The sequence below is a fragment of the Triticum urartu genome, chromosome 7A (genome assembly GCF_056163025.1).
Source record: "Triticum urartu cultivar PI428250 chromosome 7A, HENAU_Tu73, whole genome shotgun sequence".
Lineage (NCBI taxonomy): Eukaryota > Viridiplantae > Streptophyta > Magnoliopsida > Poales > Poaceae > Triticum > Triticum urartu.
The window spans coordinates 51820859-51848608 of NC_141879.1; the positions used below are offsets into that span (position 1 = coordinate 51820859).

A 27750-nucleotide genomic window follows, 5' to 3' on the forward strand; every position below is an offset into this window, starting at 1 on the left:
TGGCTCAAACTAACAGCATGAAAAATCATCATAATTTACGATGAGTAATTCATTGTCTTGCCCTGTACATATTACATGTCTCTTCATCACCGATTAAGCAACCACAAAGAGAAAATAGCCAAAAAAAACTCAAAAATCTCGCCCAAGACAGCCGGCGAGCCGGTCAGAATGAGATCATGGACTCGAAGCAGTTGATGCCGTCAAACTCCGGTGCGAAACGCACCTCCCGCTTTATCTGTGGCGGAGAGACTTGGTCGACCTTCTCCTCCTGCCGCGGCTTCTCCGTGGCTTTCTCCAGCTGCGGCTCCGCCAGGAAAGGCGCGTGGCGTACCCGGCACCCGCGATGTCCGCCGGCGAGGAGCTCAGGATCGAGAAAGCCAAGATCTTGTCCATGGTCAGCGGCGCCTAGCGATGATCAGTTTCTTCCTATGTGGGTGTGGTGCGTTGAGAGATGCTTGTTTTCCCATGGCTCTGCTCGTGCTGTGTTTATATAGACGGGAACACAGGGGTGGGGAAGCACAACAGGGGAGACGGAGGCGTGACGCAGCTGGAAGCCCAGAAAATTGACGTACGCGGACGGCAGACGCCGAAGCCGTCTGGCATATGGCGGGAGCAAAGCCACATGAGACGTGGTTGATTGTTCATTGAGCAGGAGAGGTGACGTGCTGCGACTCTGACTCGCTGCCGCGCGGGGAGTCGGTCAAGATAGTTCCAACGATAGGATAGAAACGGAACGCTGCAGCTGCGTCAGCGATGAGACGTCCACGAACGGACGGGTGCCCGTGCATCGAGGTTAGCTTCGACGGACCCATCACTCATTTTTGCCGGTTCCCCGTACCGGGTTTACCAGCCCCGCTCTCCCCTAAATCCATCGGCTCCATGGTTGATATCGTCGGTTCCACCTGAGATGGTTTGCTTCGTCGGTTCGGAGTGTGTGATAAGGCGGTTCGCGTCCTCCGTAACCGATATAGATTACACAAATGAAAAGGGTGCACGTGCATCGAGGTTAGCTTGGACGGACCCATCACTGATTTTTTACGGTTCCCGTATCGGGGTTATCGGCCCCCTTCCCCCCTAAATCCATCGGCTCCATGATTGATATCGTCGATTCCACCTGAGATGGTTTGCCTCGTCGGTTCGGAGTGTGTGATAAGGCAGTTCGCGTCCTCCGTAACCGATATCGGTTCCATGAACAAACGGGTGCCCGTAACTTCGATGGCCCCATCATTGATTCTCGGCATTTCCATATCGCGGTTACTAGTCCCCCCCCCCTAAATCCATCGGCTCCAGTGTTGGTGTCGTCGGTTCCACCTGAGATAGTTGGTCTCGTCGGTTTCGAGTGTGTGATAAAGTGGTTCACGTCCTTGGTAACCGATATCAGTTCCACAAACAAAAAGGGTGCCCGTGCTTCGAAATTAACTTCGACGGCCCCATCATTGATTCTCGGCGTTTCTGTATCGCGGTTACTAGTCCCCCCTCCCCCCTCAAAAATCAATCGGCTCCGTCATTTCTCTCGTCGGTTCCACCTGAGATAGTAGGTCTCGTCCGCTCCTTGAGTGTGATAAAGCGGTTCGCGTCCTTGGTAACCGATATCGGTTCCACGAACGGAAAGGGTGCCCATGCTTCGAAGTTAACTTTGACGGGCCCATCATTGATTTTCGGCGGTTCCCGAACCGGCGTTACCGGTCACCCTCCCCCCTAAATCCATCGGCTCCAGTGTTGGTGTCGTCGGTTCCACCTGAGATAGTTGGTCTCGTCGGTTCTGAGTGTGTGATAAAGTGGTTCACGTCCTTGGTAATCGATATCGGTTCCACAAACAAAAAGGGTGCCCGTGCTTCGAAATTAACTTCGACGGCCCCATCATTGATTCTCGGCGTTTCCGTATCGCGGTTACTAGTCACCCCTCCCCCCTCAAAAATCAATCGGCTCCGTCATTGTTCTCGTCGGTTCCACCTGAGATAGTTGGTCTCGTACGCTCCTTGAGTGTGATAAAGCGGTTCGTGTCCTTGGTAACCGATATCGGTTCCACGAACGGAAAGGGTGCCCGTGCTTCGAAGTTAACTTTGATGGGCCCATCATTGATTTTCGGCAGTTCCTGAACCGGCGTTACCGGTCACCCTTCCGCCCTAAATCCATCGGCTCCAGTGTTGGTGTCGTCGGTTCCACCTGAGATAGTTGGTCTCATCGGTTCCGAGTGTGTGATAAAGTGGTTCACGTCCTTGGTAACCGATATCGGTTCCACAAACAAAAAGGGTGCCCGTGCTTTGAAATTAACTTCGACGGCCCCATCATTGATTCTCGGCGTTTCCGTATCGCGGTTACTAGTCCCCCCTCCCCCCTCAAAAATCAATCGGCTCTGTCATTGTTCTCGTCGGTTCCACCTGAGATAGTTGGTCTCGTCCGCTCCTTGTGTGTGATAAGGCGGTTCGCATGCTTGGTAACCGATATCGGTTCCACGAACGGAAAGGGTGCCCGTGCTTCGAAGTTAACTTTGACGGGCCCATCATTGATTTTCGGCGGTTCCCGAACCACGATTACCAGTCCCCCTCTCCTATAAATTTGTCGGCTTCGTCATTTGTCTTGTCGGATCCACTCCCAGCATCAACCGGTTCCGGTTCTTCATGATATATTTCCTCGGTTCCGAGTGTGTGATTAATCGGTTATTCACACGATTTTTACGGCCCCAAAAATCAGAATCAGCCAGGCTTAAATGCCATCATTCATGCAAAACGTTGTCTCGTGCATTCGCCGCAACGGTAATGTGTACGCTTGGCGCGGATGGCTGCCTGTCTCGCGCTAGAGGGGACGAAAACGCTCAGAAGAAAATATTTTTTCTGGGTAAGCTTGTGAGTTGTGACGACATGAATTGATACCCCACTGGTTATAAAAAGGCTGCAAGACTCTTTCATGGACTCGTCCACTCCACACACAAAGCCACATCACAGGCTCTCCAGAGAGCGCGCATGCAATGTCACTGCTCACAATGTCGTCCGGTAGCCATTGCAGCTCTGCCTCTTCTCGTTTCCGGAGCGGAGGTACCTCTCCCATCCCGTACCGCGTGCACCCCATGGATTACGAGCCTTCCGTTAACTGCTACTGCAGCCGAAAGGCTTCGCTCCTAACCTCGTGGACCGACGCCAATCCCGGCCGGAGGTACCTGTGCTGTTCACGGGCGATGGTAAGTGAGATCTGACTCTTATAGCCATGACTTTATCTTCTGTGTGTGTTCTTGATATGATAATATTGTGTGGTATGGCAACAGAGATGCGGGTTCTGGCGCTGGTTTGACCCGAGGGCTAGCCCTACCTTAGGCAGCCACTCCTTGATCTGCGAAGCGAGATCGTTCGCATGGACGGCGAGAATGCAGTGCTGCACATGTCTCTGGAGCAAGCCCTGTGCAAAGCAAGGCGCCGACAGAGCTTCAGCTTGCGGCTCGTTGCGATTCTAATGATGGTAATTATGTTCTTCATCTGCGTCTTGGCTTGGTCTGGTGTACCGTCTGCTTGATCTTTGCATCTGTCATTTCGATGGTCATAAGTTATTTAGGTCCTAAGGCGAGTAATCAAGGCTATGAAAACACCCAAAAAAATGTTTCTCGAAACTGTGTGGTGGTGGGTGCGTTACTAATGAGAGTGAAACTTGTATTAGACTCTGTGTGAGTGTTGTATGCTGCAAATCGTGTCCATTAAGACTGGAGTGTGCCGGCTGTTCCATTATGTTGTTAGTATAAATAATCATCAAGGTGTTTTCCATGGTATCTCGGTCAAAAGCACGGTAGCTCTGCTGCGTGTCATCAGACTGTACAAGGTGTAAGCGCTGACCCTGCGCGTTCTGTGGTGCTGCGGCCTCTGATCGACAACCGACAGCTCGTGATCATCATATCCATCTTGGCAAGCTCTCAGTTATACTTTCGGAGCGTGCGAGTGTTTTTCGGCAAACTGTGGTCTGTGGGCGCGCAGTGTATGACGTGAGTCCGTTGCCACACAAAACAAAAACATACTGTATTCGCTGTGTACGCTCGTATCGTCAAGAGACTTGCCGCACGCAAGAACGCGACGCATCGTGGTCTGGCTGCCTACGTGGGCGTGTCTTCTCCCTCGCGGCGCTCGTGTTTATCAAAAGCCACATGTATCGGTCGTGTCTAGGTCGTGGCTTATCGGTCGTTGTTAATTCTATCGAGTGTGTCCATGGCATTTGTATCACCGTTTCGTTCCTGCATCTTATCAACTTTTTTTCTTTGAGAATTTTTTCATTCAAATCACAAAGCAGTAAAAAGTAGTTGATCTTTATATGCACACTGAAACGCAAACACAAAGGACTATGAGCATCTAGAGTACCCTAAAACAATTATAACACAAGAAGATCTTCGGAGCCCCGTGTCATCATCTTTGAATTTTGAGAGAAGACCCCTGCAGTAGAAGGATCTGCAACCAAGCGCAAGCAGGTCATCATCTTCGACCACGGTACAATTGCCGCCACGCTGCTTACTCCTTTCTTGACACCAGCACTCAGAGGGTATGGACATCAATCCAACACACCTGCAACAGCCGTCGCCATCTTTGACGTTGAGTACCGCGAAAAGTGTCCCTTTTGGAAGGAAGAGAAGTCGAGTCATCCGACCGGTCTAGCACCGCGGTTGGGCCATCCGCCCAGACAAAGTAGGATCTCCCACCAGCATCGGCGCAGAGGAAGGAGAAGAACAATAGCAGCAAATCATACCGACAAGGAAGAAGAAGGGTCTTCGTCTCCCTGCATCCATCGCCCATCTGAGGACCCAAACGACCAGTGCCAATGGGCCTCCATCCACCATAGCCTGCGACCGATTCGGGGATCCCCCACCCCCCACCCCGCTGGCTCCTAGACGAAGGCAAAAGTCTCGCCTGACCGCGAACGAAGCCCGGAGAAACTTATTCCGACGCGACACCACCGCAACGGCCTCGACAGCATCTCCCTCAACCTTAATCCTACCATACACCTACCAAGCGAACAGACCCGAGGTTTCCCCTCCCTCCCGCCGCCGGAGCGGCCGGCGGAGAGAGAGGGAACCGGCGGCACGCAAGGGAACCCTCGTTGCCTCCCTAGATCGCCTCGTGCGATCCTACTTTTTCAGAGCGGAGCGAAAGCAATCGGCCGATCAAAAAACAAGTAACATTCCTGCATCTTACCAACTGGTGTGTGTGATTTCTAACGTGTTATTTTTTGTGGTTAAGTAAACACAATCCGACCCATTGGCCTGCATGCCGCGCCTCCATAGGCCAGATCGAACTTTCTTTTTTTTATTCTGGCCAGATGGAACTTAGGGTCGAAATAGTCCACTTTGTCTATGTGTCCATGTGTTACCTGGTGACCAAAAAAATGAACGAAAACGTAAATCGTGACTTTAAAAACTCTAAAGCGTTCGCACCGTAAACACGAATCGTGGGAGTCTGTGTCGTGAGATGCCCGTATTACCACGTACGACCACGTCTATGCAAAAACGATACTCAGTACGTAATGCCCACGATTTGTACGATATTTTTTTGTAAAGGAATCCCAAATTATTATGGAGACAAAAAAAGCACTGCGTGGTCGGGGTCCCCGGCATGCCGCTTTCGGTGGGCGTCTGTGAAAACTAAAAAGCCGTGGTGTCGCTAATCATTTTTGTGCGTCCTCGTTTGGCATCTACAACACCAATTGCTGAACGGGGATCTGCCAAAAGACGAGCCCAGTTGAAGCTCGTCTCCATCGCCGTGCTCGGTAGTGGCGGCTGGAATGGATAACCCGCATGATGCTACAGCCGGAGGTAAGTAGTAGTTGATCTTCCATTCTATTCCCTAGTGTTTTTGCTGGATAGGAACCCCACATCTGGTATCTTAGCATCTGCCACTCGCTGTAGTGTTCTAGAAGTATCACAATTGGGGCATTGTAAGTAGATTGGTATCAAGATTGGTAATTTTTACGTGTCAGTATCAAGATTGGGGCGAGCCATTGCAAAAAGACTAAAAGTGCGTTTTATACGTATTGACAGAAAAGCTGACCGGTTGGGCCCGCCCGTCAGGCGCCACGCTGGCTAGTGCGCGCGTGCCCGCGCGCTGACTCGGACGAGCCCGGGTCGAACCGTTTAGGGCGTGGCTGGTGCGGTCGAGCCACACCCCGCTCATTCCCCCTGCTCTGCTCTGCGTTCTTCTTCCTTCTCTCTGCCTCGCCGCCGCTTGCGCCCGCCCCCGCCGGCCGCCACACGAAGCTGCCGCAGCTATGGTTTTTGAAGACGAGAGCAGCGACGATAACTCAAGCCTCCCGTACATGCACTCCAAAACCTCCACCGATGGGCTCAACCAGGTCAGTTACTCCATTGGAGCTAGGGTTAGGGCTAGGTTTAGAAAATTTTGAGGATTTTTCTGTGTAGGTGGTCTTTGGTGTGAGGATTTCGTTTGATTTGCTTTGTCCCCGTCCTCTGCACATGATGCTAACTTGGATTTTGCTTGGGTAGGTGCCTTTCTCTCTTGAGGACCCGGATTACAAGGGTCTTGAGCTAGATCTGATAGTGCTGTGCGAGAAGCATGGGAAGCCATCAGAGAGGCTTGTTGCATTTGAAGGAACAATGACTGGGAGAAGGTTCTTAGCATGTGCAGAGCCGGTATTTTTCTTGCCTTATTGATTATGCACAGGATATGTTCATTGGAAGTGATAGAGTCTTGTTTGCCAATTGTGATTCAGTTATGTGTATGGTAATTTTGTTAGTCATATATGCCATACTATAGTGCTCATTGTAGGAATGGTGAATATTATGGTCAGTGGAGTGCATTTAGGCTAAATATAGGCTCAAGCATGCTCGGTTGTGTGCACATGAATGCTCTGTTGTGTGCACATGCTATTTATTTATGCTTGTATGCAATGTTGCTTAGTACTCACATTAGCCCCTCCATTAGCTGATGTGTGACTCTTAATAAGTACCTGTTGCTTACTGCTGATAGTAGGTACTGTCATTAGCTAGTTTGTTCCTGTAGGCTAATGTAGTGTATTTAGCTAGGCTAATGTAGTCTGGTTTGATAACTCTTCATTCAGTGATTTCTATGTTCCATTTGTTAGTGATATATGGCAAAGTAGTTCACTGCTAGAGTGGTAGTGCAGATTGTAGGATTCCATTATATTAATGGCCAATTGTAAGTTGGTTATTATGCAAAGTTGAATGGAGTGTTACTCTGCTAATTATATACTGATCAACCTCTTGCTTAGCACATGACTGTGTAAATTCAGTGTTGGTCAGTACCAACATTAACTACTAGCATGAACTAACTGTTGCTTACTACTCATAGTAGTTGTATTGTACTAAATTTTGCCTTGTTGTTTTTCCAGGAAGGTCAAAATTGTGGGTTTGTTCAGTGGGTTGATGAGCAGTGGCCCCCAACAATGGAGAATGCATTGCTGAAGCTTTGGTCAATGGTTGAAGAGAGCAAGTCTGCTAGGGTGAATGATAATCTTCAAAGTGCTTTAACTATTCACCATTTGACAGAAGAAAAGACGAAACTGGATGCAGATTATGACAAGTTAGTGAAAGATGTGCATCAACTTGTGGACTTTCAGCAGGATAGGGTTGTGGATTTCAGTTATCTGTAGTCAGCTGTCACATATCAGCATGAATGGAGAGCTGAATTGGTGGCTCGTAAGAATGCAGAAATGGCAAAGAAAGATGCAGCTACAGAGAAGCTTTAACAGAAGTATGAATTCCTGTGCAACCTGACAAGTGCTCAAGCAATTGCCATCCAAAACCTCAAGTTGAAGAATATGAAAGAGAAGGAATTGCTGAGTGAGGCTAGGATGAATTTGGAGTTGAAGAACGCAGAGTTCACAAAGTTTGAGGAGAAGCTCACCCAAGAGAAGTTAGAGTTGAAGTTCCAGGTTGCTGATCTGCTGCTCAAGGAAAACCATAATGAAGAGAAGCATATGCAAGAGTTTAAGATAACTGAGCTCATGAAGGCAGAGGAGAAGCTGAAGGAGAAGATCAAGGGGATCCAGGCCATCTTGGAGAACTGAACAAGATGAATTGAGATTAGTGGGCATTGCAGACCTTCTGGAAAGGATGGCTGTGCAATGACCTAGTAACTTAGAATTATGGTTGTGTAATGTATGGTTCTAGTACTAATTGTGAACTCTGGCTGTTTCTCTACCTAGTAATATGCTATTCATCCTTTTGTGAGAAAAGGATGGATTGTGCATTTGAACTCCACTATGTAATGTGAACTCCTGTGATGCTTATGTTAGACTGAAAATGTTTACATACTGATGCTTATGTTATTCTGATGGTTAAATGCTTCTTGAATGCATATAGTTACATATGTTAGAGTGATTCTTAAATGCTTAAATGCATTTGCAAAAGGAATAGTTTGTTATGGTACAGTGATGCTTTAGGTGGTTTCGTCGATCCCGAGCCACCGTAGACCCTAGTTGATGGCTTTAGGTGGTTTTGTCGACCCCGAGCCACCCTAGACCCTAGTTGATGGCTTTAGGTGGTTTCGTCGACCCCGAGCCACCCTAGACCCTAGTTGATGGCTTTAGGTGGTTCCGTCGACCCCGAGCCACAAAAACCCAAAATGATCGCTTTAGGTGGTTTCGTTGACCCCGAGCCACCCTAGACCCTAGTTGATGGCTTTAGGTGGTTCCGTCGACCCCGAGCCACCAAAACCCAAAATGGTTTCGTCGACCCCGAGCCACCCTAGACCCTAGTTGATGGCTTTAGGTGGTTCCGTCGACCCCGAGCCACAAAAACCCAAAATGATCGCTTTAGGTGGTTTCGTCGACCCCGAGCCACCGTAGACCCTAGTTGATGGCTTTAGGTGGTTTCATCGACCCCGAGCCACCCTAGACCCTAGCTGATGGCTTTAGGTGGTTCCGTCGACCCCGAGCCACCAAAACCCAAAATGATGGCTTTAGCTTTAGGTGGTTTCGTCGACCCCGAGCCACCCTAGACCCTAGTTGATGGCTTTAGGTGGTTCCGTCGACCCCGAGCCACAAAAACCCAAAATGATCGCTTTAGGTGGTTTTGTCGACCCCGAGCCACTGTAGACCCTAGTTGATGGCTTTAGGTGGTTTCGTCGACCCCGAGCCACCCTAGACCCTAGTTGATAGCTTTAGGTGGTTCCGTCCACCCCGAGCCACCAAAACCCAAAATGATGGCTTTAGGTGGTTCCGTCGACCCCGAGCCACCCTAGACCATAGTTGATGGCTTTAGGTGGTTCCGTCCACCCCGAGCCACCAAAACCCAAAATGATGGCTTTAGGTGGTTCCGTGGACCCCGAGCCACCCTAGACCCTAGTTGATGGCTTTAGGTGGTTCCGTCGACCCCGAGCCATCAAAACCCAAAATGATGGCTTTAGGTGGTTTCGTCGACCCCGAGCCACCCTAGACCCTAGTTGATGGCTTTAGGTGGTTCCCTCGACCCCGAGCCACCCTATACCCTAGTTGATGGCTTCAGGTGGTTCCGTCCACCCCGAGCCACCGTAGACCCTAGTTGATGGCTTTAGGTGGTTCCGTCGACCCCGAGCCACCCTAGAGCCTTGTTGATGGCTTTAGGTGGTTCCGTCGACCCCGAGCCACAAAACCCCAAAATGATGGCTTTAGGTGGTTTCGTCGACCCCGAGCCACCCTAGACGCTAGTTGATGGCTTTAGGTGGTTCCATCCACCCCGAGCCACCAAAACCCAAAATGATGGCTTTAGGTGGTTCCGTCGACCCCGAGCCATCCTAGACCCTAGTTGATGGCTTTATGTGGTTTCGTCGACCCCGAGCCACCCTAGACCCTAGTTGATGATTTTAGGTGGTTCCGTCGACCCCGAGCCGTCAAAACCCAAAATGATGGCTTTAGGTGGTTTCGTCGACCCCGAGCCACCAAAACCCAAAATGATCGCTTTATACAACATATCAATAGGATCAACATATCAATCATATAAAGAACATTTTCAGCATACACAACATATCAATAACTCCATTAATATATCCAGCATATCAATAACTCCATTTTGAGTACTCATCAACATATGAATCATAAAAGAACATACACACTATGAAGATATCCAATATAATGAGTACTCATCAATAACTCCAAAATATCAATAACTCCAGCAATATATCCAGCAATATATCCAATAATATATTGAGTACTCATCAACATATCACATGAAGATATCCAATAATATGCATCCACATGAACAAAAGCCATACATGGCATTGATTCTTAAAGTACATCATCAAAGCAAGATCATCATTGTATCATAGGATGCAAGAACACACACATGAAGTATCTAGTTGCCACTTGCATAGAAGTACCTCCTCCATCCACTATGTGTAACACCAGCACCTGTCCCAGCAGTAGATGTGGATGGACCAGATTGCCTTGGGGCAGAGAATGTACCTCTCCCTCTCCCAGCACCTCTACCAGCACCTCTCCCAGCACCTGCAGCTGCATCACTTCTCCCAGCACCTACAGCTGCAGCACCTCTCCCAACACCTCTACCAGCTCCTCTCCCAGCTCCTGTCCCAGCACCTCTCCCAGCACCTCAGGTTCCAGCTGTTGGTGTTGTTATAGGAGCTGGTTGAGAAGTTCTTGCTGCTGGTGTAGTAGCAGCAGCACCAGCATGGGGATTCCTTGCAAGAGGCTTGCATAAACAAGAAGGAAAATGAGTTAGTACTTAAAAATGGAATGTACAAGAAGGAAAACATGTTACTACTTATAAGAGGATTACCACATGTTTGTTCTTTCTCAAAGCCAGCTCAGGCTTCAACTGCTTCATGCAGCTAGTGTACCTATGTCCTTGTAGTCCACAATTGCCACATGTTATAGTCCCCATTCTAGATGTGTCCTTAGGCTTTGGAACTTCAAATTTCCCCTTGATCCTCTTCTCTTTCTTTCTTCCTCTCTTCACTTTAAATGCAGGTGGGTCAATGTCAGGACCATGGGTCCTTGTCCAGTCATGCTCACCAGAAACTGGATAGATCATTGGTTCATAAGCTGCCACATAAAATTCTTTCTTGAAGAACTTGCTGACATAATCCTCTGGTTTTCTTTTGCCCTTGTTTATTGCTGAGATGGCATGGTTACATGGGATGCCACTGAGGTCCCATTTTCTGCACCCACATGTGTGCACTTGCAAGTTAACAGCATGGGTTTGCTGCCCACTTGTAACTTGCCACAAGTCCACACCAGCTTGAATTGGTTTGCAATATTTGGCCCTCTCCTTCTCAACCTCTAGCTTCTCACTATAATGGGGTGTTATGTCCCATCTAGCTGTCTTTGCACTCTCCCTATTCCTATGCCACCTCATCATCTGTTTATCCTTTATTCCATCACAGATTGTCCTAATTTTTTTCTTCCTAACATCTAGGACATACTTGTTGAACACCTCAGACAAATTGTTGACTACAAGGTCAGTCTTGGAGTTTGTGTCAAATGCATGCCTTGCCCATGTTTTCTTGGGTATTTGACAAAGCCACTCCCAAGCTTCCTGACATTCAGCTCTAAGGTCATTCATTGCAATGTTAAATTTGTGTTCACTATATGCATAGGTAGCATTATCCATACACTTCTTCGGATCTTCCCCCTAAACCCAACAGTTTGGAAGTTTGCATAGATATGCCTAAGGCAGCACCTTTGGTTGCACTTAGGAAAGACAGCATTCACTGCATATAGTAGGCCCTGGGACACACAATTAAACTAGCTAAGCTAATATCTAGCACAAAACAACCTTATAGGAATAAGGACATAAGATGCAAGCACATACCTTTTGCCTATATGACATTATTGTATATGGACCAAACTGTCCCTCTTCTCCTCCTAGGCAGATTTTAAGTTGGTGTAGAAACCAACACCAATTAGCTTTGTCCTCTTGCCCAACAATACCAAATGCTAGTGGGTATATATTGTTGTTGCCATCTCTACCAGTGGCAACAAGTAGTTGAGCACCAGTAGTTAACTTAATGAAGCACCCATCAACACCTGAATGAGCAAGCAAATTCAATATTTAGAACATTCAAATGCATTTCAAGATGAAACAATATGTAACTAATGCACAAGGTGAACAAACTAACCAATGAATGGTCTGCACCCCTTGAGAAACCCCTCCCTTGCTCCATTGATGCAATGGAACATAGCATGAAATCTTGGACCTGGATGGGGGATTTTTGCATTGGGTGTTGGAGTTACAGTAGTGACTAGTACTCTACTCCCAGGGTTTGTATCCATCACTATCTGAGCATAGTCTTTCAACCTAGGGTATTGCTTCTTGTGATCTCCTAGCACAGCATCAATAGCTAGGTTCTTTGCCCTATATGCCAATGACTTGGGCACATCCACACCATACTTCTCCATGCAGGCATCAATCAAAGTCTGAATGCCAGTTGTTAGATCAGACCTGAACAGTGACTCATACTTCTGTGCAAGCCACTTGGCACTTACCCTTGTTGTCTCTGTACTAATAGGACAAGTGTGCTTAATTCTCATCTTCTTAATTACAAAAGTAGTTTCACCTTTTATAACTGCTGCCACCATAAAGAAGTTGCAATGTTTTTGGTTGCATTCTACAATTATTCTTTGATCTGAGTTCCTATGATATCTGAAGTTTCTGCCTTGAGTGATGTGTAAGTTCAACAAAGCCTCTCTGAATTGATGTTGATCCAAGAAACACATCTTTAGACATAATTGCTCATGTGGTGCCTCCATCTTCTTATTGTACCATTTTCTAGGAGGCCTCTGCTTTGCCCTGCTCTTCCTTTTCTTTGGCAGTACAAATGACAATGGTTCATAACCATCATCATCAGCCTCCTTCAACAATCCTTTCTCTTCTTCATCAGATGAAGGTTTGAAATCAGGTTCCTCCTCTTGAACTACACTTGAATGTGTCCTTGTTGTAGGCCCTTTCCTCACTGGAAGCTTCTGTTTCTTCTTCTTCTTCTCTTCCTGTACAATTACAGTTTCTTCATCCTATGAAACAACTTTCTCATCTTCATCCATTTGGAAAGGTTCCTCAACCTCTGTGTCACCCTCATAATGCACCACTTCTTCCACCTCAGATTCTTCATCATCTGTTTCTTCCTCTTCTATTTCATCATACTCTCTCTGTTTCTTTCCCTCCTCCATCTCTATATCACCAGCATCACCCATATAAAAAGGGTTTACATCACTGTCATCTTCACCTTCACAATCAGAACCACCACTGCCATCATATCCCTCTTCTTCTTCTATTTCCAACACATCTTTCAGTTTTCCTTTTACATTCTTGCTCTCTTGTGTGCAAACACCAGTACCATGAGCTACACTGAAGCTGCTACTCTGACTTTCAAAGGCAACTCCTTCTTCATCAACAACATAGATGGGTGGCTCACTGAGATCATATAACACAGGCTCTTCATACACAACAATGGATAATTCTTGCCTCTCAAACTGGCTGCAAAGAGGTGGAACAGTGGATAATTCTTGCCTCTCAAACTGGCTGCAAGGAGGTGGAACAGTGGATAAATCTTGCCTCTCAAACTGGCTGCAAGGAGGTGGACATGCCCTCACTAACAAATTTAAAACCTTACACTCCTCAACCTGCCTCTTTACTTTTTCAGAGTTCATTTGAAATGCTTTCATGTCTTATGGTTCGGCCCTCGTAATACCATGACCATTAGTCCCTGGCCCATGCCAACTTTCAACTTTCAACTTTCTAAAACTAATGGCACTAACAGAAAGTTTATAATTTTGCTCCTCGCCCCTGGCCCATGACCATTAGTCCCGGTTTGTGCCACAAACCGGGACTAAAGGGTTGGTACTCGTTGCGGGCAGAGTTTAGTCCCACCTCGCCAACCGAAGGGGGCTCACACCGGTTTATAAGCCCTTCCCTCTCTGCCTTGTTGAGCTTCTCTCGAAGTGAAAATAGATGCCCTAATAGAGAAAAGTTTAACCTAAATTCATAGTGAATTTCTCTGAAATTCATAGAAATTTACTAGGAATGTAGGTTGAATTTTCTCTATAAGTGCATCTATTCTCATTTTTTTAGTAAGTTAATCACAAACTTGTGATTCAAACAATTTTCAAAGAATTCAAATTTTAACTATTCAAATTTGAAAACTAATGGCACTAATAGAAAGTTTATAATTTTTCTAAAACTAATGGCACTAACAGAAAGTTTATAATTTTGCTAACCTAAAAGCAAACAGAATTAAAAATTAAAGCAAAAAACAAAAGAAAATAAATAATGCAAAAAACAAATCAAAAAAACAGGAAAAAAACTATTTTTATAGTAAAGTTAATCACAAAATAAAATAAATAAAGCAACAAAGAAAACAAAAAAACTAAAAAAGTGTTTTCAAATTTGAAAACTAATGGCACTAACAGAAAGTTTATAATTTTTCTAAAACTAAAAGCAAAAAGAATAAAAAAAATAAAGCAAAAAACAAAAGAAAATAAATAATGCAGAAAAAAAAACAAAAAAAGCTGGAAAAAAATAGCAACAATAAGTATTTTGTTGTAAGTAGAAACAAAATAAAATAAATAAAGCAACAAAGAAAACAAAAAAAACAAAAAAAGTGCCACCTACTGGGCACCCACGGCCTGAATACGACTAGAAACCCTACCATGGGCCAGGATTCGGGCCCGCGGGAGGCCCAATAGGCCCATAGGAACACATTGCACGGTTAGGCCCAAAAGCCTGCTTTAGAGAGGAGCTCGAGAGGGAAGGCGCACCGCACCTTATAAACAGGTGCGGCTCCCTCTCAACTAGCAAGGTGGGACTAAACATTTGGGCGCGGGGCAGCACAAGGCCTTTGGTCCCGGTTGGTGGCACCAACCGGGACGAAAGGGGGCATTGGTCACGGTTCGTGGCACCAACCGTGACCAATGCCCCCCTTTAGTCCCGGTTGGTGACAGCAACCGGGACCAAAGGCCTCTTTTCAGCAGCCCAAAGGGCGGGACTAAAGGGGGAATTAGTCCCGGTTTATGCCACCAACCGGGACTAAAGCTTGGACTATATAGCAAACACTTGTGAAAATTTTCAGTTTGCATCACCAGTTCCCCCCTCCCCCGCCGACGAGGCCGTCAGGCTGCTCCACCTCGCTATCTACGCCGCCGCCGCCAACGTCGTCGCCTCCACGAGCCCGCGCCGTCCTCATCGCCGGCATCCCCGAGCCCGCCGTCCTCGTCGTCCCCGTCACTGCGTCCCTCCCCGAGCCCACCCCTCCTTGTCCCTGTCACCGCGTGCCGCCCCGAGCCCGCCGTCCTCGTCGCCGGACTCCTGCCATCGCCACCCCCCTCGAAGTGAGCCCCCCCCCCCTTTCCCATGGTCCCGATCGAGTGCGGCCCTTGCTCTCTGCCCCTGCTCAATGGTCGCCGCCAGCCCCGACGGATTGAAGAGCAGAAGGAGAAGGAGAGGAGAGGAGAAGGAGTGGAGCAGCAGCAAACTTTTCTGAAATTTCTGAATTTTTTTTACAGATATGAACAGTGCATATAGAGGGTGTTTGATCAAATGCTAGATGGCTTTGGGCATTTTTAGGATTTATGATATTTTTTGTGGTGAGGTACTGATGCAAGACAAAGGTGATGGCAAAATTTCAGAATTTTTTGATTGGTTTAGAATAGGTTTTCAGCAAGGAATTTGAATCTGGTTCATATTTCATTTGAATGAAATTTAAAAAATTTAAACGAGATAATTATTGTATATATGTACCTGGTAGTGTCGGATAGATATACGAGAACTTGTTGTTCGACCAATCTCTCGGAGAAGGAGAGGTGGTCGATATCACTTCTCTCTGTATGCATATATGTTCATGATGATCTTCTGTTTCCTTTATTTGCTTACTAGCTAGCTAGCGTGTCTAGTCCTTTCTATACGTATGTATAGTACGTAGCGTCGACCAAGCACGGACATAAGAGAGGACACTTCTCTCTATTAATTATAGCTAGATAACACAATATATGAAACACCTAAATTAACCCCCCCCCCCAAAACCCCCAACCCCCCCCCCCCTTTCAAAAAAAAAAACAAAAACCCTAGCCACAGAAATGCTGACGCGTGGATGTCTATTGGTCCCGGTTGGTGCCACCAACCGGGACCAAAGAGTCTCCTGCCTGGGCTCCGCGCACAGGCCACGTGGAGGCCCATCTGTCCCGGTTCTGGATTGAACCGGGACTAAAGGGACAGGGCATTAGTACCGACCCTTTAGTCCCGGTTCCAGAACTGGGACAAAAGGCCCTTACGAACCGGGACAACAGGCCCTTTTTCTACCAGTGACGGATTGGTTCCCCTTCTGCGCGTTGATGAGGGCCATGCACATGTTGTTCACCCGGCTGAGGGACTGAGACGAGAACATGCCAGCCAGAGCAGCCCATAGCGCGGGCGACATGGTGATTGCGGTCACCTGCACGAGGACCTCCTTGGACAGGTTGTTGAGAAGGCAACCAAGGACCTGCCGGTCCTCCCGTACCCAGATTGGGTGGAGAGGGTTGGTCTTCGATGACTCCTTCCCGTCTTTGTCCTTGGCGACGAGGAGTCGGTCCGGCTCCGGTGTGGTGCCGTCCGCATAACCGAAGACACCGGCGTCCCGCAGCTGCGGCACGATCTGGGCGTGCCACAGAACATAGTTCACGCGGGTAAGCTTCTCCGTGACCTGTTGGTTGAGGTTTGGGTGGGAGGAGCCGGAGGAAGACATGGCTAGGGCACTAAAGAAGATGAGCTAGACTAGATGAGATTGGAAGAGAAGGCTCTGTATACCAAGTCCTGATCACGCGTACAAGGTTGTTGAAGATACAATTTGAGAGAGAAGAAATACAGGAGAGAAGGAAGCTAGTTGTGACCGAATACAAGATAAACAATGTGCCTATCTATCTCATGACTACACGTAAATATCTCCTAACCATGCCTAACCATGCGTGACATGTTTGACATCTTCAAATTCACAAAGTTTGTCCCGTTCGTTAGCATTTCTTGAATTCATTAATGTTTTTCAATTTTTCGTAAAAAAAATTGACGCCGTGAACTTTCCTTAAATACGTGAATTTTTTCGAGGTGATGATTTTCAAAAAAATTCATGTACTATTTATGAGATCATGAATATTTGTTTTAGAATTGATGGACGGATTTAAAATTCATGACATTTTTTGAAGGCGTGACATATATTCAAATTCCTGAACTTTTTTCCAATTTTTCTTTATTCTTGAACTTTTTGTAAGAGACGACGGTAAACCGGGCGAACCAGGCGAGCAAGCTGGGGTGACCACGCAAGGTATAGCTGGGCCTGCCATAGCGCCTGCAGTTGAGCCCCTGATTTGTGTTGCTGAAGCTCTGTATACGCACGACCTCTCCAGGGCAGCAGCCTTGACGTTGATCGACAAAGACGCTAACATGTCTGTCCTTGACACTTTGTTTGGCACTCGAGCCAATCAACTAGTGTAGTTATCCCTTTTCTCTGCACTCCAGCCAATCAATGTTTTTGTGGACCATGGTGGGAGGAACCAGCCATTTTTTGTTGAAAAAATATGGTTTGGAATCACAACGTAAACACCAACATATACAAAGGCATCAGTAAGTCAAATCACTTTGTAACTATCAGCTCGTTCATTCTTTCGCTGTGTAAATGGCAAGTCGTTTGAATTCGAGCTTATGTATTTGAGCCCTCGAGGCCCTTGACTTGTAATATGAAGCTTGTATGACTTTAATTTGTGTCTATAGTTGTGTTTGTGATCTTCCCGTGAGTCCCTGATCTTGATCGTACACATTTGCGTGTATGATTATTGTATGATCGAATTGGGGGCGTCACAACTAGTCCATAGAGAGCATCCAACGGGAGCCATAAGTAGAGATTGAACTTGCTGAAAACGTTCTGACAAAATCCTCTTTCGTATTATTCCAGCGGTTTGAATTGAAATGGTAGATGTTATTTGTATCCGACTATCAAAATAGTTCATGTATCTAGAGATGGCATATGCATACTGACAGAAGTCACATAATAGTACAACGTCTGCTGTCCGTCAATCCACCACATGAGATTTTGGAGGAGATTACCTGTCGACTTAATCACAGCATGGCAACAAATGGTGTGCATGTTTCGTCAGTCCACGTGAGTGGAGAATGAAAACATCAATTCAATCCTTCATAGATTCCCATATTGGCTAATGAATCAAAGTAGTAGCAGAAAGCACTAGCCTTCCTCGATACAACTCGACAAAGTGATTTCAACGATCCTTGTCCATCGCGCAAGATTTGGTAGCTACCAGACGCGCAAATACACCAACCTTTTTTAAGCAAGCAAGCTACCAGGGTGATTCCTGGAGCGGCATCCTTGTCCATCGTGTTGGCCAGCCGAACTAATGGAAGACGGGTCTGGTAGTGCAGGCGTGTGGTTGAGAAAGAGAAGCTTTCAATGAGTATGGAACATGAAGATACCCATGGACACAGCGAAAGCACAATCAAATGTGTCGATTGAAATTACCCGAAAGTAAGCACTCGAGAGAGGACAAAGAAGGGAATGATGCCTCGCGACCTGAGAGGTGGAGCAACTGTGCAAGGTACCATTTGATTCATATCTACAAACGAGTTTGTACCTAAAGCAATTTTCCTAATGCCTTCCAATCCCATGATATATGCATCAAGACACTCTCATTTCTGGATGCACACTTTCGAAGCACATAGATATAGGTGGGGGAAAGTGACTTGCTTGCAATAGTGTTTATAGTGGTCTTTTCTTCCCTGGAAAGAGGGGTTAGAGGCAATAATATTTATAGTGTCCAACCTGCAGTAGTAGTCTAGTACCATACTATGGAGCAATGATCTATGAATCAATGACCGAAGTACCTTCACTGACTATGTATTTAATTCAACATATTCAATTTTAAACCACTTTCCACATGACATCTATGTTTGACTCTTAGCTTAGCTAAACAATCTTGAAAATTCCGACGCAATTCATTAACTATATGTGTTTACGATGTTACAATGGGATGTTCAATCATACAACGGCATGCGGACAAATTTCTTTATTTTTGAAAAAATATTGTCAATTAAAAGCTGAGGATGTACTGATGTGTACCTCCGTTCCAATGTAGATGGGCGGATCTGCCAGTCCCCCATCGCAAAATTTGAGGATGGACTAGGTCGGCGTCGTTGAGGTGAACTTTGCAGAGTTGGAGCTAGGGTTTTACCATGGATCAGACAAGGGCAAGTAAAATGAATGGCAATGTGGTGCCCGAGAGCTCGTGTAAAGGACAAAGAAAGGCTACATGCCCACATCAGCCTCATGTGATTTCTGGTCTCAGATCGTTTATGCTTGCGTGATATTGGAGGCGGTTCAAAATATCAACCGCCTCCAATGCTTCATGGAGGTGGTTTCCCGTTCATAGCTGCATCTATTGCTTTGTATATCAATAATAACAGCCCGCGGTCGCCACATTAAAAGCAGCTATATTATGCTTGGTCTAAACCACCTCTGACAGTCGCTACCAATGCTCGTTTTTCTAATAGCGTGAACCAAAATTGATTCATTTTCTTAATGGGAAGAACAATAATCTTTTAACTTCAATTTAGTGTGCATGGAGCCTATACAATTTTAGTTAAGAATAGTTGAATATTACATCTAGTTCGTGACAGTTCTATTGGATGATTACATGGTACAAATTGAGTTCTTTTTGTAAAGGAGTTTACTTGGTGACAATTTCATTGAACACTTCTCTATTTCAAATTGATTTTCATCACATGTAAGGATAACAAGTCATTTATGTGAGCTGCCTGCTTTGCTATCACCTGAGAAAAGTATTCCCTCCATCAGGAAGGAAGTTCTTGACGGCAATATACTAGAGATAAAATCCATCTTGTATAGTTTAGACTCATAGTACAATATGGGCCTACCAAATAGCCGCAGCAAGCATAAACTGTGTCGATGGGTACAATGCTAATGCAGATACTCTAGAGAGTTCAAAGAGAGTTTGGCAGCCCACCGACTCATTGAATAGATCTCTAATGTGACGTATCGTCAATTTCATGCGCACATGCTGGTTTATGCCTAACACAATTTTCCTAACACCTTCCAATACTACAGCATATTCATCAAGACACTCGCAATCTTGCACACTGACTATTGAAGTCATAGAGAAACGCATTCGAAATGGTGCTGCTTGCAAGTGTTTGTAGTGGCATTTGCAACATTCAAAGCATGGTTAGAAGCAATGACATTTATAGTACCTGACTAGTAGCAGCAGGTTGGTGCCATGTCACTGAGCATTGATCTATGAATCAATGATTGCAACACTTCTATTGCTCATTGATTTAATTTAGTTTGTTACATATTCAATGGGTTGTACAGTAGCGATAGCTTCCAATATTATAGTCCCATTCTTGGGAAGCAACAATTCTTCCAATATTATGATCTTATCAATACATCAAACTGAGGATTCCTCATATGTAGAGTAAAGTGAATCTGAATACAAGTAGGTATCTTGATCCACTCATGCGACTAATGAAAACCCTGGCTGAATCTTAAGTTATGGGGAGCTCGAAAGCAATGGCTGAATCTTCGCTTATTATGGGGAGATCGAAAGCTTGCAAGAGGGAAAGGGGCTTTGAGGCGCGATCCAAGGCAAAAGAAGGGAATCGTGACAACCACCGGCTTTTAACTTAACTAAATAACATTCTTGGACATTGCTAGTTTGCTATAATAGTTGTGAATATATACATGTTACAATGTTACGTCTGTTTGGTTAGACAAGCACATCTCGGAGCCAACCTCTTTCCTCTTATAAAGCAAGAGAGACGTAACATACTCCGTTTCTTGTGAGCCGTTTCAGAAACTACCTATGATGCCCCTTTCCATTACGACATCATAGTCAATGGCAAGGAGTGGTTCCTCTAGGTGTCATGTGTAGAGTTTTACAACGGTTTTGTTCTCCTCGATCTGATTCGTTATTGGTAGTGTATGCTCTATGTCCCTCTTGCTATTCAGAGAAAGGTGTACATGATTTTGATGAAGACGGATGTCGACTCTATTCAAAAGGCAGCTGAAGTAGACTAGGGAGCATGGTTGGCGGGTGGTGCCTTTGATAGTCCTCGTAGACATTGTTGACTGGGTAATATGTAGCATGGTTGGCAGGAGTGTTACATGGATTGTCCCCTACAGCGCATACATAGAGATGTTGGCATTGTCAGTCGTCAATAGTTTGTTCTTTAGATCTAAAATGTCTCCAATGCCGCTTCCTCAAAGATTGAGTTGTGGTGACCCCTTCTACTGATTTTCCAGTGGTAACGTCGAGAGTTGGATTTGTGATTTCTTCTCAATTTTTGGATAATTTCTGTAATGATTATTTGTAATGGGTCCTTTCAGAAAGGGGCGACACATGTTGTGACATTGTGATGGAGTGTGAATGATACATAGGGACTCATGTGCAAAACTGTGGAAGTAACCAACGAGATTTAAAAGCAAGCACAAGCACAAATTGCATAGAAAATTGAACTGATGGGACCACAAGTTCACTAGCATAAATTAGCTTAACGTTCTTTTAAGAGTTTCCTATCCTAAAAATAATAGAAGGATAAGGATTTCCTGCATTAGCATATGCAGCCTCAAAAATGAGGGCCAATATAATGCCAGGCTGAGCAGGCCAATGACCCAAAACTAGAAGTGGAAGAAATCCAATGGAGAACTCTACTCACGTGAAAAAGAAAACATACCATGAACCGACACGTAATTTGTCTCAAAAATAAATAAATCGACCGACACGTCATGCCAGGCTCGCTTGGGACCCGACGACCCCGGGCACAGGCAGAGAAAGGCAGCACATGAGAAAGAAAATAAACACGCGCGAGACCTAGAAACCGTGAGGCAGCTGCAACTTCCACCACGCCACCGCGTGCGTCACGAGCTCGCTCGCTGGTTCTAACTCGCGACTGCGTCGACGAATTTTCTGGAATCCTCCAGCGCAAGAAACCGCAATGCCCAAAGCTTCCACAAGGCTCCGTTGTATATAAGGCATCCCCTCTGTCCCTTCACCAACTCGGGCAAGCAAGAAGGAAAGCCTGTGCGTGCAAGAAAGCACAGGCCACCGGAGCTGCTGCCGGAATTATCCCTGTCTCAAATCGAGTATGAACAAGGTGCTGGCCTTCTCCATCCTTAGCGCGTCGCCGGCCGACATCGCCCCCGAGGGGAGCTGGGCTTGGCTCTCCTGGCGGGGGAGGAAGCTGCAGGAGGACAAAAAGGCTGGAGCAGGGCAACAGGGGAAGCAGGGCGGTCTACGGCCGGATGCAGAGCAGCAGGCGGGCAAGGGGAAAACTATTTTGATTCATGATTTTGACTGGATCAACAAGTTCTCAAATTAATTGGAAACAATCATTCTATAGAAACACATCTGTCCTGTACACCTTCCCAACTAACAAAGAAGCGCCAACACGTGCACTATATAGCACTAATATAGTACATAACGCAGAAAACTTTTCCACGTATGGATTGATTAGTAGATAACATACAATCATACTGCCAAAAAACACATCAAAACATTGTATTATAAAAAAGAAAACGCATTTCACTATCTTCCCCGTGTGTCAAACCAATGTTTTTTGACGAAAGGACTGAGAGTCGTATTTCATTAATTAATCAGGAGAGGAACAAATACAAAGACTTTAGAGTTAGAGACTAGGTGAAAAGCCTGGAGCTGGCATTCAGAAAAATTCAGCCAGCAACACTCAAGGAGGCTAAAAAAATCTATCAAACAGGTGGCCAGCAGCCGACCAGCATCGCGCCTCATCCATTATACGTCCCATGAGTTGTGTAACGGAGCACCTGTCACCACTGAAAACACAGTTGTTGCGATCTTTCCATATCATCTAGGAGATCAAGCAAATGGCTGCCTTCCAAACTTTTTCTCTCATTCACCCGGAGCGACTAGAGCTGTGTCATCCAATTGGTCTTCAGAGATAAGCATTGCTCACTCGAGCTCACCGATGTCATCAGGTTTAGGTAGAGGTGAAAACGGAGCGCAAACGGACGGAACTGAGTGCTATCATATTTTTTTGCAGAAGCGGAAACGTACAGAAACCCCGGAAATGAATATGAAAACATATACTACCGGAAATGGACACGGAGCGAATACAAAGCGGATACGGAAACAGAAATAGGCATTGATCGGAACTTAAAAACCCATTGAATCATAGAGAAATACACACAAAAGCAAACAAATTTAATGAGTTGTTAACATGGCTACAAAATAATATCATTATGTTAGCAACTTAGCGTAGTATTGTAGTAGTATCGGACAATTGCGTATAGGATCAAGCTGAGTACCTGTGTGGTAGTAAAAGTTGGGCCTTAGATCCATTGTACTAATTGTGTCATTGTGTTCTCTTTGATGGTTGGGCTACAAAGCAGCTATAGGTCTATAGGAAAAACAGAAATTCCATATTCACAGAAACGGAAAGTTCCATTTCCATGCATGTTCCACCGGAAAACATCGTTCCGTTTTTGTTTCCGTTTCCGCATAAAAAATTCTATTTCCACTTCTGTTTTGCAAATTTCCGTTTCAGTTTTCACATTTCCTCTCCGTTTTCATTTTTCCTCCGGAAAAACGGAAAGTTTCCACTCCATTTTCATCCCTAGGTTTAGAAAGGGTTCAGCTAGCTTATTGATAGCCACCGCCAACAACTGTTTGGTGAAGCTGCAGTCCACAAGCAGATGGTTGGCCATCTCCGGTGCAGCGCAGCAGAGTAAGCACACCGGGTTATGTGGTATGCCCTAGATAGCCAGATTGTCAGCCGTTAGACATCGCCTGTGAGCAGGAAGCCAAAGTGTCAAACCAATTTTGATCACTATGAAATCCCAACAACATAAACGGCGCAGCAAAGCGCGCCTAATCCTTCTAGTCTTCTGCATAGTTCAGGAAATTATTGGCCGGTTAGTTAAGGTTTGACGTGGTGATATTCAGACAAACTAATTAATCTGAAAGGAAGTGAACGCGTGTGAGTTGCAACTCATTAGATGTCCAAACTCCAACATCACACTAAACTATGTGGCTAATGCGCCACGTGCATATTTGGAGTAACATATAGTTACGGGCAAACTCGCACAATTATCCTAGCGTCCTTTTTCCTTTTGGAATTGTCACTCGAACCAGCTACAAGGAAATTGGTGCCAAAACAGTGTCTCACTCAAGTAATTGGGAGATAGCAAGGCATAGTTGAACGGACGACAAGCAGACCATTCGTTTACCGGTAGTGAAGAGTCAAGCTCGATTGCGGCTCAACATGCTCGGGCATGCTGTGACCGCTGCAGGGCAGTTCCACAAAGTTGCCGGACAACCGAGGTTTATCGAGACCATGGTGTTAGCTGTGGACCAATGGATGCATTGGGTAAATATTGTTTCTCTCCCGACGTCCCTAATTCCTACATGTTCATTTGCATCCATCTGATTCTTCTCTCGTCCTCTTCTCTTTGTGTATGCTCGGACCTATATGTTTCTGTCTTTACATGTCAAATAAATGAAGAAGGAAATATCAAACAGTGTGGGTGAATTACTGAACCTTGCTATCTGCTCATGGATACGTAGACTTAGATATATAGTCAAAGCATTACTCGCACAAGTACAGGTGGGTGGAGAATTAACTTAGTATATGTTGGTTTGCTTTATTTCGCATGACATTTTCCCATTGGTATACTACTAGTGTAGTACTGCTACAGGCTGGTTTCCACTTGTTTTGACTTGAATCTTGTTTGACTCTAGACACCTGGTGTTTTGTCATTACTATGTGCTTTCCAATTAGACGCTGTTTAGCACTCGAGCCTATTAATCTGTTGTAGCTGTCCCTTTCCTTTGTATATCACTCGTATCAAGCAAGTTTTTGTGTGTCCTGGTGAGAGGAACTCAACAACTTTTTGGTGAAAACATTATGGTTCGAATTACAACGTAAACATCATCATCGTAAGGCATCGGTAAACCAAACAGGCGTATAATTATCAGTTCTATCAGTCGCTTTGTGAGTCACTTCTTCAGTAATCAACCAAAAAGAACAGGACGCAGAAGTGAAACACACACACACCACGGCGAGCTTCTCAAAAGTCACAAGGAAATTATAGATTGGAAGCAGTTGAGGCCGTCGAACTCGGGCGCGAACCGGGCCGCCCTGGCCTCCCTATTCCTCCCCGGCAGCAAACTCCGCTCGACCTTCTCCTCTTGCTGCTTCTTCTGAGTGGTCGCCTGCTTCCGTCCGCCGCTCCAGCGATCTCTGCCGGCGACGAGCTAAGGATGGAGAAGGCCACGATCTTGTCCATGTTCGATCAGCCGAGCTGCCGGCTGGCCTCAATAGGATGTCCTAACAAATTTGGTCTTCGCTGTGTAGCAAACGACTCTCTATTGTTTCGGATGTTGCTCTGTTCCTCTGTCTTGACTTTGTCTGTCAACTCTACTTTGGATGTCCTTTCCCTCGTACAGGAGATAGGAGGTGGATGCAAGCGGGGTGGTTGAACGAGCCGTGACGCGGCAGGGTGGAAAATCCACAGACGCCGACCCCGACCGGCGCACGGCAGGAAGCAAGAACGACATGAGAGAGTTTGATGGGATCCATTGTTTACGGAGTCGGAGAAGTGGCGCGACGCGACCCGGCACGACACTGTCCCGGAAGCGCCTCGCTGCCTGGAATGGGTCACGATCGTTCCAACAAAAGAAAATGAGCTGCTGTGTGCTGCGTCGACGATGAGTCATGTTTGGGATTTGTTTATGTTGGGAGGAGATGGACTGGCTGGGAGATGAGGCGACACTTGGCACTCAGCTGGGGAGGAGGTGCTTCGGGTGCTTGGTAGGTCAGCGTGCCGGCCATGCTGTTCGGTGATGCGCTGCCGTCTGCGTGCGGGGCTGCGGGCCATCTGTCCGGCAGCGCGAGACGTCGCGCACACTAGAAGGATCTTGTGCAATAATCGGCAACACTTGTTTTTTTAAGTACGAAGGCTCAAAAAAAGCCCAGCTTTAAATTAACAAAGCCATCAACCGACCGGACGTGACAAAGTACCAACAGAGCTAACCAAGACGAAAAAGATACAAGGGGCTGATGGAGCAGCTTACAATGCCATGCTCACCAACAAGCACAAAATAGGAAAATAGAGCACCGCTTGCTAATGCCCCTGCCCACTATACTTAGGGCCAGGGACAACCAAACAGGGTAGATTGCAATGGATCAGCCGTCTGCTAAGGGAAGGACCAAGGTTGTGTCTATATCATCGGGCGGAGAAGGGACAACTCCTACCCTCTTGTCCTGGCTTGAGGACACCGCACCATCGGCAAGAGAGACGCTCACACGAGAGCTAGGATAGGAGCTGGCTTCACGACCACTCGTATAGAACACGCCGCCTGACCTGCACGACGCCAGAAGCACACCACGCCAGCTACAACGTCGCCGCCCATGGACACCCAGCAGAGAAGGAAAGCCACCTGGGGCAATCGAAGAGGATGAAACAACAGCAAGCCAAGCCACAACAGCAAGCATCATGAGGGCAAAATCAGACGACGCAAAGAAGAGTCGGGTACTCAACAACACGGCTAACAGCCACGCCGGAGAGAAACTACCAAAGGGGACGCCGGATATGCAAATCATGGCATCGGTAGCCACTGTAGAGAGGACAAACCAGCTGCCAGACGCCTCCACATCAAGGCAACACTCACCCAAACCTGCAGCATCCCTAGCGGCGTCTCCATGGAGAGCGCGACGCGCACGGCGACGCTGCCGCCCAATCCAGAGAGGATTTTGAGCTTTGGCTCGGCAACACTTGTGCATGTACTGCTTTCGATGTACCTACCACAACATGAGGCGATCTTACAACTCGGCTTTCGTTTCCGTAGGGAGCAAGTACTACGAGCAAAACAAGGAGATCATTGTCGATGAGGAGGTCACGGTCGATCACAATGGGAAAGGCCGGAGCACTAGGCATGTATCCGCCGGAGGCCATCGAGGCGCCGGAGGCGAGTATCCGCATGGTCAGACGGTCGAACCGGGCAAATCAGAGCCTTAGTACCTTATCTGTACAATTTAAGCGATTTATCGATATGTGTTCTTGAAATATATTTTCATTTGTATTCAAAAATGAATGCACGCACTTGTCAAAGGTCTACCTGATTGAAATTATTATTGTATATGTTGAAATAAAGAATGACTTTTTTTGTGGAAAAACATCCGATCTGTTTATTTTCAATCATGACATTACAACGAACACCAAAAATAATAAAAAACTTACTTCCATATCCATAGACCACTTAGCAGCCACTACAAGCAATGAAGAGAGCCGAAGGGCACTGCCGTCATTGTCCCTTCCCCATCAGAGCCGGACAAAACTTGTTGTAGTAAATAGTCGAGAAATCATCATGCTAAGACCCCATAAGACCAGAATATCAGAACACCAACCGCCGTTGATGAAGAATAACGTAGATCGGAAGAATCCAACCATTGGGCAACCACTGGTCCTTCCGTGCATCATCTTTGTTTGACGCCGGCTTTGCCGCCCCATTGGAGACCAACTGCTTGATCTCGTTGGTGGTTAGCCACGATGTGCGTTAGCTAGCTGTAGAGCAGTAGAAGGGTGCCTTGTACAAAATGAGCACCGCCACGAACCTCTCGATGGCCTTGGATCTACTAGCTTCGGGCTCAAGCACCAAGCACTCTATTATGTTGTTGCCGCCGCTCGTTGGCGGAACTAGGATGCAGTTTGGTGCTTTTGTCGCTCCATTTTGCTTTCAGCCTTACTAAACCTCAGTCGACTGAGATTTGATTATGTCTCGGTAGATATC

General features: G+C 46.3%; 3 protein-coding genes and 3 pseudogenes across 3 annotated transcripts; 2 read left to right on the forward strand and 4 right to left on the reverse strand.

Moving 5' to 3' along the window:
* On the reverse strand, window positions 1-556 carry LOC147957617 (uncharacterized; annotated as a pseudogene).
* Window positions 557-6234: 5678 nt separating this feature from the next.
* On the forward strand, window positions 6235-8013 carry LOC147957618 (uncharacterized). Its single transcript, XM_087531787.1, has 4 exons — window positions 6235-6318; window positions 6470-6616; window positions 7336-7595; window positions 7725-8013. The coding sequence occupies exons 1-4, from the start codon at window positions 6235-6237 to the stop codon at window positions 8011-8013; spliced, it is 780 nt and encodes a 259-aa protein (XP_087387913.1).
* Window positions 8014-10531: 2518 nt separating this feature from the next.
* Window positions 10532-11503, reverse strand: LOC147957619 (uncharacterized). Its single transcript, XM_087531788.1, has 2 exons — window positions 10718-11503; window positions 10532-10630 (listed from the first exon to the last, which is right to left on the reverse strand). Exons 1-2 carry the CDS (start codon window positions 11501-11503, stop codon window positions 10532-10534), a joined length of 885 nt encoding a protein of 294 aa, XP_087387914.1.
* A 551-nt stretch (window positions 11504-12054) lies between these two features.
* Window positions 12055-13131, reverse strand: LOC147957620 (uncharacterized; annotated as a pseudogene).
* An 8828-nt stretch (window positions 13132-21959) lies between these two features.
* On the forward strand, window positions 21960-22466 carry LOC147957621 (uncharacterized). The gene has a single exon (XM_087536416.1). It carries the CDS (start codon window positions 22073-22075, stop codon window positions 22304-22306), a length of 234 nt encoding a protein of 77 aa, XP_087392542.1. The 5' UTR covers window positions 21960-22072; the 3' UTR covers window positions 22307-22466.
* A 2116-nt stretch (window positions 22467-24582) lies between these two features.
* Window positions 24583-25501, reverse strand: LOC147957622 (uncharacterized; annotated as a pseudogene).
* Window positions 25502-27750: the final 2249 nt, after the last annotated feature.

What these genes read in the sequence shown, in the direction of transcription:
- LOC147957619 (XM_087531788.1), bottom strand. Translation starts at nt 11,503, where the DNA reads ATGAATGACCTTAGAGCTGAATGTCAGGAAGCTTGGGAGTGGCTTTGT. An exon ending in TGAGAAAGAACAAACATGTG is followed by an intron (nt 10,631 to 10,717) that starts GTAATCCTCTTA and finishes TGTTTATGCAAG; the next exon opens with CCTCTTGCAAGGAATCCCCA.
- LOC147957621 (XM_087536416.1), top strand. Translation starts at nt 22,073, where the DNA reads ATGAACAAGGTGCTGGCCTTCTCCATCCTTAGCGCGTCGCCGGCCGAC.
- LOC147957618 (XM_087531787.1), top strand. Translation starts at nt 6,235, where the DNA reads ATGGTTTTTGAAGACGAGAGCAGCGACGATAACTCAAGCCTCCCGTAC. An exon ending in TCTTAGCATGTGCAGAGCCG is followed by an intron (nt 6,617 to 7,335) that starts GTATTTTTCTTG and finishes TTGTTTTTCCAG; the next exon opens with GAAGGTCAAAATTGTGGGTT. An exon ending in GTGGATTTCAGTTATCTGTA is followed by an intron (nt 7,596 to 7,724) that starts GTCAGCTGTCAC and finishes CAACCTGACAAG; the next exon opens with TGCTCAAGCAATTGCCATCC.